This window comes from Acinonyx jubatus, chromosome E2 (genome assembly GCF_027475565.1).
Source record: "Acinonyx jubatus isolate Ajub_Pintada_27869175 chromosome E2, VMU_Ajub_asm_v1.0, whole genome shotgun sequence".
NCBI classification, from domain to species: domain Eukaryota; kingdom Metazoa; phylum Chordata; class Mammalia; order Carnivora; family Felidae; genus Acinonyx; species Acinonyx jubatus.
In genome coordinates this window covers 27,819,647-27,830,246 of record NC_069396.1, presented here as the reverse complement: position 1 = coordinate 27,830,246, position 10,600 = coordinate 27,819,647, and the positions used below count along the sequence as shown (strand labels likewise).

The window sequence follows — 10,600 nt, the reverse complement described above, 5'->3', positions numbered from 1 at the left end:
AGAGCTGGAAGGGTCCTTTGAGATAGATAGTCTAGTTGTGCCCTATCTGGAGAGATGGGAAACCGAAGCCCAGAGAGGTCACAGAGCTCTGCAGAGGATCTGACTGCCCTCTCAGTGCTCCTCCCACTGCTGCTCTGTGCCTCTCTGTCCTCACCTTTCATGCGAAGTCATGGTGCAGGGTGGAGGGTGAGGGCATGATGCTACAGTCAGCCTGCATGAGTGCAACGCCCCCTCGTGTCACTTACAGCTGTGTGACGTAAACCTCTCTGTGGCTCAGTCTCCTGCACTATAAAAGGGGAAAAATAGTAGGGCGGTGGCTCTTAGAATGAGATTATTTAATACATGTAAAGAAATGAGAATGATGCCTGGACACAGTGAGTAATCCATAATGTTAGCTATTATTTTATTAATAGCATTCATAGCATAGGAGACATTTCTCTACCTCCAGAAAAATAAGCCCAGCCTGGTGGGCTTAGCTGCGTGTCCTGTGTTGTCTCCATCCACCCAATGAGCATGTGACCAATTGCCCAGAGAGAGTTATCCTCTCTTCTCACACAAGAAGGGTCGGCCCTAGGGATATAAAGCCATGAGCAAGACAGTCCAAGTCCTCATAATAGATACAGATGGATGCCTGCCATCTCTGCTGTCCTCTGCAACCGTATCTTACTTAACATTTTCTTTTGAATGATTCATATTTTTTGAAATACATTTATATGAAAAGCAAAGTCTTTTACCACTACTGAAAATGAGAATGAGTTTACTTCCAGACATAGAAGTGTGCTATAAAATCATGTATCATATATATATGTATATATATACATATATATGTGATTACATATACATATATATCATATATTACATATACATATACATATACATATACATATACATATACATATATACTCCTTTTGTTTCACTTTGTCACTCCCAAGATTGAGCTTGACACAGTAGAGTGGAGCTAAAGACATATCTCCGGGCCGAAGGGAGGCTTTATCATTTACTTTCTTTCCCTCCAGCAGTGGCTGGAACCATATCCAGGGTACCACCTCCCAGCACCGTGACCCTGGGTTAGCTACCTTAAACTCCATGTGCTGTGTGCACTTTTGCCTTTGGGAAACTGGCTCGTAACTAATGTCCCCTTTATGATTGCTGTTAGGGGGGCACCTGGGTGGCTCAGCTGGTTAACGGACTGACTCTTGGTTTCTGTTCAGGTCACAATCTCTCTGTGAGTTCGAGCCCCACATCAGTCTCCGTGCTGACGGTAAATTGGGATTCTCTCTCTAACCTTCCCTCTGCCCTTCCTGTGCTTGCGTGTGCTCTCTCAAAATAAATAAATAAACTTAAAAAGAAATTAAAAACATAAAGGATCACTGGTAGGGTTCAAATAGCCAAGATGAGACACAAGGATGGGAACAGACTAAATGCTATGCAGTTGCCAGGAACACAAAGAGGGACAGAACCACTTATTTTACTTTGTTATTGGATGCCGGGTTCACCTATCACATACAAAGATCCCTTCCCATGCTTTGGGCACCTCCATCATGAGTGGTATGAATTGGCAGGGCTGAGGAAAGCCCCTAAAAAGTTTAGGCGAAGGAGCACCCGGACAAACGGGCCCACACATCCCTTCCACGGTAGAGGATAGAAAGAACAAAGGGAGCCACAGGCCTGTGCTCACTGCGTTGCTGTGTACAAGACAAACACGCCCTAAGGGCCACAATAGGGGACCTAGACAGGCAATGGCTGGCAGGGAAGGGAGGAGGAAGTCACTAAATACTAGGTAATTCTTGGAATGCTGAAAGGGAAATGACCACTTTTCTTATTTTGTTATTTAAAGTCAGGTCTCCCTATCACCTAAAAGAATCCCTGCGTTGTGGGTATCTTACCCACTGGGCACCGCCTGGAGTGGGGTGCATCCGCAGGTTGTGGCAAGCCCTGCTTTTAACCCAAAGAAGGGCCCAGACAATCGTGCCCATATATCCTTTCGCGCCTGGAGAACGGACAGAGGCAGTGGTCTGTGCCTGCCAAACGGTGTACCGCATAAAAGGGTCCGAAAGCCCGACGTGGGGCCGGAGAAGAGACTTGCCAGGGAGGCAAAGGTCACGTCCACCCCCCATCCTCTGCACACAACTCTTTCAGGTGGCTCTGCACACCCACCCTCTGCCCCTTGCCCCCGCCAAGCCTGGGTCTGGAAGGAGAGGCCGGGTTGCACACGGGCTCCCGGAAAGAGCGACCTCGGGGACACCTGCAGCGGGCCTGGGGTGGGGAAGGCGGCCAGGACCCAGGCAGAGAGTTCCCGGAACCGACGGGAACGGGGGCGGCGGCCAACCGCGGGAAGACCGAGAGGGGGCGGGCAGGGAGGCTGGGACACCGCGTGCCGACCCCTCCGCGCGGTGCGCACGGAGCCCGCCACCCTCCTGGACCCGTGCGCCCGGCCCCGCGGGGTGCACACAGCACAACCAAGGACACGCCGGGCCGCGCGCTCTCCGCGGGGCGGGTGCAAGGGCCGGGGCGGGGCCTTTGCGCCCGGACCGCCCGCTCCCGCTATAAAGCCGGCCCGCCAGCGCCCAGGCTCCACCACGCCTCCAGCCATCAGCGGTGTGCCTCTTGTGTCGCCTGCTTTGGACTTCCGTCGTCACCTCGACTCCAGATGGACCCCAACTGCTCCTGCTCCGCCGGTAAGGGCCCCCGGCTCTGAGTCTTAGGGTGCAGTTTCCCAGGCCCGGACCGCCTGTTCTTGGGGTTGGAAGAGCGACTGTTTTGGACTTGAGCTGAATCCAGTCGTGGGCACGTGGGCACGTGCTGGCTTTCTCCCCCGCCAAGCCCCTGTGTTAGAGGGGAGGGTACTGCGGTCACGTTGAAGCCTCCTGTTGGTCGAGGGCTGCTGACCTGGGACACAGTGCTCTGTTCAGGCCTTGGAGCCACCAGCACTTGATGGGAGGTGGGGCATTGCCTCCTCGGGGTTCAAGACCACAGGCCCTGGCTCTACTCTTAGCCCTTTGGAAGGCCCGAGACCTTCCGTGTGGAGTAAAAGCCGGAGGGGACCTACCTTTCCTAGCACCGCAGAGACAGGAGTGGGGCTGCCCTTACCCGTCCTGCGTGAGGAGCGAGCTCCTGGTGCTGGGCACCGACCCGGAGGCCGCAGGGGGCGTGTGTTGCCCACCCACTGTGGCTCCTAGGCCGCACTTGTGCTCACCGCGTCTCTTTCTCTCCCTGGCAGGTGGCTCCTGCACGTGCGCCGGCTCCTGCACGTGCAAAGAGTGCAGATGCACCTCCTGCAAGAAGAGTGAGTGTGGGGTGTTCTCGCAGGGGGGCTGGGCTGGGTCAGATGACCCAGCTTCTCTACATCCCCTTCCCTCAGCCCCTGACTCAGAATTGGCACTGAAAGTTCCTGCAGATAAGATGGTGGAGTCCCCACCTCATCCTAGAACAGGGCAGCCGAGGCCCCTGCAGAGAGGTCAGCAAATCGTGTCAAGGATGCAGCCAGCACCAGAACCTAGGTCTCCTGCCTTCTGAACTCTCCAGTATCCTGACACTTGATGTTCATGAATTTGATGACCACGTGTGGTGTCTCTGACCTGGTGCAGCCCTTTCCTCTGCAGACAGCCCAGAACTTCCCTGGCCCTCCTGGGCGCTGGTAGGCGGGGGGTGCCCCCTCTCTGACCTTGAGGACTTCCCTCGCGTCACTGTGTGGTTCGGGGGGGGGCAAAGGACTAGCCTCTATTGTCCCTGGAGGCCCTGTCTCTGTGTCTGCAGGCGTTCTGCCCTGTCCTGGAATCAGATGGGGGCAAGGCAGCCTCTTGCTAGGGGGTAGGACCCAGTTGTCTAGGGACAGAGCAGGCCATCCTCAACCCAGGGCCCTGCAGGGCTGGGGGCAGAGCTGTGCCGGGCCTCCTGTGGGAAGGGAGGCTCCTGGTGACCCACTTGGGCTCTGACCCACTCGGGCCTTTCTCCCCCAGGCTGCTGCTCCTGCTGCCCCGTGGGCTGTGCCAAGTGTGCCCAGGGCTGCATCTGCAAAGGGGCATCGGACAAGTGCAGCTGCTGTGCCTGATGTGGGGGAGCACCTGTTCCAGATGTAAATAGAGCAACATGTACAAACCTGCAGTTTTTTTTTTTTTTTTACTTTTTCATATTACCATGACCTGTTTGCTACATTCCTGTTTCTGTGAGATACTTGAATGACAATAAATCATCTCGACTCTTCTGGCTCCAGGTGTCTAGCAGTGTGTTGGGAAGGTGGGACTTGTTTCTAGTTGGGTTAAAGGGGACCTGGGTTGGGGGAAGTTGAAGGGGTGGGCATGGGAAGTGGGGGTAGAGCAGGGTTTCCTGCAGTCTGGCTGGTCCACCTCCTTTGAGGCCCTTCTTTGACAGCTATGACAGCCTCCACTGCCTTCCAGAATGTCCCCACCCTTCGTTGTATCTGTGTCACTACCTGTATTCACTCAATAGCCACCTATGGTGCATCCAGTGAATACACAGGCATTGGGTTCTACTTGTCGAGGTCACATAGAGCTTACAGACTGCTGGGAGAGAGAAGTTCTGAATCGAAAATACATGTCTGTGACTGAGCATGCTGTTGGGTCAGCCCAAGTGGGGAGACCTGCCATGGGAGCTGCCTTCCTGTCAGAGGGGACTGCTTGAGCAAAGGCCCTGATGTGTAGGCCCACGTGGCTGGGTAAGTGTGCGAATGGAGTGTTCCAAGTTCACTTCGGAGACCGCGTGTCTCCATCTGCCAGACTCCCCACCTGGCTGCCCTCTGAGCCACTTGGAGGTGGGACAGGGGAAGAGAGGACCACACCAGGGTCCCCCTTTCCTCTTCCCAGCTTCCATTCTGATTTCTTAGGTGTAAGATGGGCTGGGGAACCCAGATTTTAACAAGGACCTAAGGTTGTAACCCACTGGGGCAGTCACATGGAGCATTTAGTGAAATGAAATGAGCCTCTGCCAGGAAATATTTCCACCCTGGTTGGAATTTGAGGCCAAGTCCCCCAGTGTGTGGCTGCCTGTCCTGGGGGCCAAGAGAACACGGAGGTACCAGGTTCCTGTCAGTCTGTGGAGGAAGAGGTGGGTAGGCCTTGCCCTGCAGGATGTGGCAAATGTTTTCGTAGAGACCAAATCAAGCAGAAGGGGTGGGCAGCCCCCCGGGGGGGGGGGGGGCTGGTGTCCTCGTCACTGTTTCCTAGTGAGAGCCTGGCACAGACCCTGTGGCTCTTGGACAGGAGAGTGATGTGCTATTGCCACGTTTGTTCCGGAAGTCCTGCTGCCACAGTCACAGACGGGCCCAGTTATTTCACAACTCCGCCTTTGGGACTCACAGCTGCCAATCCTCTCCATGGAAGGGTACAGAATGTTTTCATTAGGCCTGACAAACACAATCATCGGCCTGCAGCGTTTTCCTTTTCAAGTCCTGTGTGAAGTAGCCTTCTCATTCCTCCCTGAGCCCCCCATCTCCCCAAGGGGTGGGCGGGGCATGACCATTACGGTGGCAGCTCGAGAGATTAATTTACAATAGTTTTTTTTTTTTTTAAATGAATATGATTGCATCAGAATGGCTCATTTAATTCCAGAAGCCAATACCTTGTTTAGCTGGTAAGGCAGTGAAACACGGCTGCTCTGGGGCCAGATTGCCTGGCTAGAACCACAGCTCTACTACTTAGGCAAGTTATGGGGCCTGTTTGTGCCTTGTAGTTCTCATCTGTAAAGCGGGGGCAGTCAAAGTGAGGTTAGGCACCATATCTGACAATCAGTAGGTAGATCCATAAATGCTCTCTCCTGGATTCAAAGAACACTTATTGGACCTCTGCTACATGTAAATCACTGTGCTGTGCTGGGCACAGAGGAAGATAATATGTAAATAAGACCCAATCCCTTTGCAAAACTGGAAGAGTTTATTCAAGTCCCTGTTGAATTCAGGGAGCTTTCATTTATCATTTCTAGACACAGCTGCTGAGCTGGGGCAGAGAGTGACACAGAGTCTGAACCTATCTGCCTTTAGGAGAAGGCAGAGAAGACTCTAGGTATGAAAGCCTTGGAGAAGGGTGTGATTCAATCTGACCAGGAGGCCAAGAGAAAACCATTCATTCATTCATTCATTCGCATGGTCACTCTTTGGCCAGAGCTGATTGGAGAATTGGTGAGTAGGCTGGAAGAGTAGGGGTTAACTCTTCCGGGAAAGGGGGGAGGCTGGCATGACATCCCTGACCGAGGCAGATGCTTCGTATTAGATGAACCAATCAGATCCTCTCCCCTGAGGAGCATCGTTTCCAGGTGCAGGTACAGGAACAAACGGTAACTGGAGCTCTTGCTGTAATTGGACCTACATCATGGGAACAATAAGAATGCACCCAAATGGTAGCCACAAGGATGATTAGACCAAACTACAGATTTGTTTTTGTGAGCACTGCTGTCCCTCTCAGTCTTCCAGAGACTCGGAAAGCTGAGCATCTGCCTGGAAGAGTCCCAGTGACCTCACTTCCCTCTGAACTTTGAAAGCAAACCCCGTAGCAGTTAGGGCCCCTTGAATGACAGCAACAGATACACTTGATCTTAGCCAAAAGGCCGAGAAGCGACGACAGCAACAGAAATGGACTCTGGCCAAATTAGGTAAAAAAGAAATTCGTTGAAAGGGTATAGGAGACGGTGTAACTGATAGGGAGGGTGGAGAACGAGGCCCAGAAAATGGGCAGGAGCCGTGGGATGGGGTGGGGGTGGGGCTGTCAGCAGCAGTTCGTGTCCCGGGATCAGCCTGGCTGGGCCGCTGCTGTTGGCATAACGCTCACCTCCACTTCTCACTGCCCCCGTCACTGCTACCGGCCACAGCTCTTGCAAATGAATTCTAGACTGCCCACTAAGCTCTCCGCCTCCTGCCCAAGACCCAAAGTCCCAGGAAGTCCAGCTGGCTGGGGTAGGGAAGAGGCATATCTGGCCACCTTTGGATTCCCTGCAGATGCCCCAGACTGACCCCGGCAGGAAACCAGTGAGCCATGGGAGAGTTTAATAAAGGATTTTTTTTCTTTTTCTTTTTTTTTTTAAGGTTTATTCATTTTTCAGAGACACAGAGAGACAAAGTGTGAGTGGGGGAGGGGCAGAGAGAGAGGGAGACACAGAATCTGAAACAGCCTCCAGGCTCGTGCTGTCAGCACAGAGCCCAACGTGGGGCTCGAACTCACAAACCGCGAGATCGTGACCTGAGCTGAAGTCAGACGCTTAACCGACTGAGCCACCCAGGTGCCCCTCTTTTTTTTTTTTTTTTTTTTTACCAAGGAGTTGGAAGCAGTGAGAGAATTGACCAAGCATTGGAGGCCCTGGCCGGCCTATGCCTGAAGAGCCAGAGGGAGGGGTTGTCACTGGACAGAGAGCAGCTGTCGCTGTAGGAGAGGATGCCCCAACAAGAGCTGTGACCTTCAGGTGGCATCTGACCTTGCAAGGGAGCCCGGGGAATACATTCCGTGACCTCCTGCCCTCCCCCAACCAGATGCCGTTAGGTTCCTGCCCTCTACCTGGCTCATAGAGGGGAGGGTGGATGGTGGATCTGGAACATACTCGGCATACCTTGCAAATGGAGTGTGCCTCCATCAACAAAAGCTGCATCTCTTCCTTGCACCCTAGAAGAATCTCACTGATCTAAGGATGAATTCAGCTCAGGGAGCTGGAGGGAGGGAGGGGGTCAGGGGTGACGGTAGAAGGCCAGTGATAGGAAGGAGGCATGGTGGGACATTGGAGGTCTCTCAGAAGGCCTGCAGGTGTGGCCCAGCAAATTTGCTCAGAGCCCCGTGAGGAGGAGGGTGGAGGAAAAACTGAATCACACACCTAAGTAAGTCCCTGTGGGACTCTCACCTGGCCCCACCTAAGGCATCACAATACCCATTGAACCACCCTTTCCAAGTGATCCCTGAGGCCACTCCTGGCTGGCTGCTGTCCCACCCACATCCACCTCCACCCCCCCCCGGGGGCAAAGCCGTGAAGTCAGCAGAGCCTGCCTCCCTACTTTCCCCCACATCTCACCACCACACCCAGATCCTTCCTGGCCCCTTCTTTCCTCTGATAGCACAGAGCCCGAAGCGGGGCTCCAACTCACTAACCGTGAGATCATGACCTGAGTCAAAGTCAAGAGTGGGACACTTAACAGACTGAGCCACCCAGGTACCCCTGCAGACTCTTCTATCTAGCAAGGATAGGGAGGTTGGGGTATATTGTAAAGATTGGCTGGTTTTTGCCTCGCAGCCAGCAGTGGGGGACTTCTCATGAGTCAGAGATCCCTCCTGGCCTCTGCCTTTGCCTGCACAGACTCAGCGATTCTTGAGCATCAAGGGAGGAGGCCGAGGCAAGGCTGGAGAGCTGGTGTCATCACTGACGCTTGGGTGATGTGAAAGACTCAGTGGCCTAGTCCCCAGAGATTGCCTAGCAAACTGGGGGATGGCATCTCAGCCCCGTCACCAGCCACTCTGGCCTGCCTGACACATCATTGCCATTGCTGGGGGTAGGGGTATTGCCATATATAAAGCTCTGGACTCTACTCCCTCCAAGGCACTTCCTGTGCCCACCCACAACAAAGCTAACCTACATACTCTACCAGCAAGCCATCCAGGGGTCTAGGATCACCCCAACTTTGACAGAGTCACATTGTCTTTCAGAAAAAGAAGGCATGCTTCACCCAGAAAAGGGACTCTCCGGGGGGGTACATTCAGGGTTGTGATGGACATTGGTCAAGTCTGGCTGTCTGGGATGCATTCTCTAACTTCCTTCTGGTGAACCCCCTCCGCCTACATTGTGCCCAGCCTCAGAGGGAGGGGAGACCCAGGAGTCTGACTAAAAAAGGTAGAAGTTCAGATCCTTGTTCCCCAACGAGCCTCAACCAATCAGATGTTCCCTTTGGAACTCACACATGGACTAGAATGAATTCCGAGGATATTCCTCATAGGCACATGCCCTGACCAGATTCTTCGGGCCCTGAGACCAGGCCTGTGGATCCTGTGTCCCAACGTTGTGGCATTTCCTTGGCTCCTGCCCTCTTTCCAAGCCTGGACCCACAGTGCTCCCCACCCCTACCCACTTTTTACCATTCCAGCAAATGATGCTTAGCTTAATTCCCTTAAGGAGTTTGGGGAAGATGTTGGTGGGCCAAGGGGGCATCAATAGCACCAGTCTGTGGCATCATAGGACCACCCACCGAGCCCAAGATTGGCCTCATCGGACCCCCAGAGCCTAAGACTCTGAGGGCAGAACAAGTCCAGAGACCTGGATATCACCTCCCATCCTGGATCACATTCCTTCTTGCCTGGGCCTGTAAGTCACACCCATGGGTGAGGTTTTTTTCTGGGCAGGTAGGCATTTCCTGCCCTTGGGGCCTGCCACTCTTCAGGCCTGGGAAAATTACTTTCCTGGCAGAGATTCATAGTTTGTACCAATCAGATGAGCCTCCTCATATCCCTATGGGCCACATGGTAACGGGTCCCTGGTATAGGTGAAAAAACAAGGCAAGTCCCCAAGGCAAACTCCCTCAGAAGGAAAGTGCTCAAAGAGGGCATGTGTGCGGGGCCCTTAACACCACTGACTCCTCTTAGAGTCTGCCCACCTCAGTGTGGGCCCTTGCCTCTCTTGGAGGAGGGGACAGTGAGAGAAAAGTCTTGGACATGGGAAAAAGAGCCTTGTTCAATCATTTCCCTGATAGAAGGGAGCCGTAGAGGCTTAAGGGGCAAAGAAACAATGTGACTGCTGCTGTTCACATATTCATTCCTGGGTACTTCCGCCGTGCTGGGCCAGTGACAAGGACTGATTAGTACTGATGAATTAGACAGCCTTTGCCTTCTAGGTGTCTTCAGTCCACTGGAGGTATGTGGGCAGAGTCAAGTGCACGAATCAATTCAACACAGGGTGATAGAGGGCAGGATGGAATCAAGTAGACTCCCACCTCTTGGCCACCACTTCCACTGAAGCCACGCCGGTCCAAGCTGCCATCTGCTCTCACCCTGGTCTCTACCTGGTCTCCCTATGTCTGTCTGCCTTGGCCCCTTGAAATCTCTACTCAGCCCAGCAGCCAGAGGGGCCTTCTGCTCAAAACCCAACATTGGTCTCCATCTCACTCTGTGTGCCAAGTACTCACAAGGACCCACGGATAGAGCCTATGGATGCACATCCTTTTTTAGAGCATTAGATTTTTAAATTTCTGCCAGTGAAATGGGTGCAAAATGATATCTCACTGTGACTTTGATTTGCATTTTCTTGATCGCTGATGGTATGGAACATCTCTTCATATGTTTATTGCCATGTGCTTCTTTTTCTGAAAAATGCCTGTCTATATCTTGTGCTCACTAAGAGAAAGAAAACAAGTGAAGTCCAAACCTTATTCAGATTTCCTTAATTTTTACCTGATGTCCTTTTTCTGTTCCAGGGAAGATACCATATTGCACCTAACCATCAAGTGTCCTTCGGCCACTCTGGGCTGTGACAGTTTCTCAGACTTTCCTTGTTTTTGATGACCTTGACAGTTTTGAGGAGTACTGATCAGGTGTTTTGTGGGGTGTCCCCTCTATGGAATTTGTCTGCTGTTTTTCTCATTACTAGACTAGGGTTATCGGTTTGGGTGGGCGTGAGGGGTATT

At 52.9% G+C, this 10,600-nt stretch overlaps 1 protein-coding gene across 1 annotated transcript; it reads left to right on the top strand.

The window, feature by feature from the left end:
- The first annotated feature begins 2,522 nt into the window (after window positions 1-2,522).
- On the top strand, window positions 2,523-4,208 carry LOC106973303 (metallothionein-2). Its single transcript, XM_015070360.3, has 3 exons — window positions 2,523-2,678; window positions 3,221-3,286; window positions 3,960-4,208. Exons 1-3 carry the CDS (start codon window positions 2,651-2,653, stop codon window positions 4,049-4,051), a joined length of 186 nt encoding a protein of 61 aa, XP_014925846.1. The 5' UTR covers window positions 2,523-2,650; the 3' UTR covers window positions 4,052-4,208.
- The last annotated feature ends 6,392 nt before the right edge of the window (window positions 4,209-10,600 follow it).

Coding starts and splice junctions, on each gene's coding strand:
- LOC106973303 (XM_015070360.3), top strand. CDS start 2,651: ATGGACCCCAACTGCTCCTGCTCCGCCG. Junction 2,679..3,220: donor CAACTGCTCCTGCTCCGCCG/GTAAGGGCCCCC, acceptor TCTCCCTGGCAG/GTGGCTCCTGCACGTGCGCC. Junction 3,287..3,959: donor ATGCACCTCCTGCAAGAAGA/GTGAGTGTGGGG, acceptor TTTCTCCCCCAG/GCTGCTGCTCCTGCTGCCCC.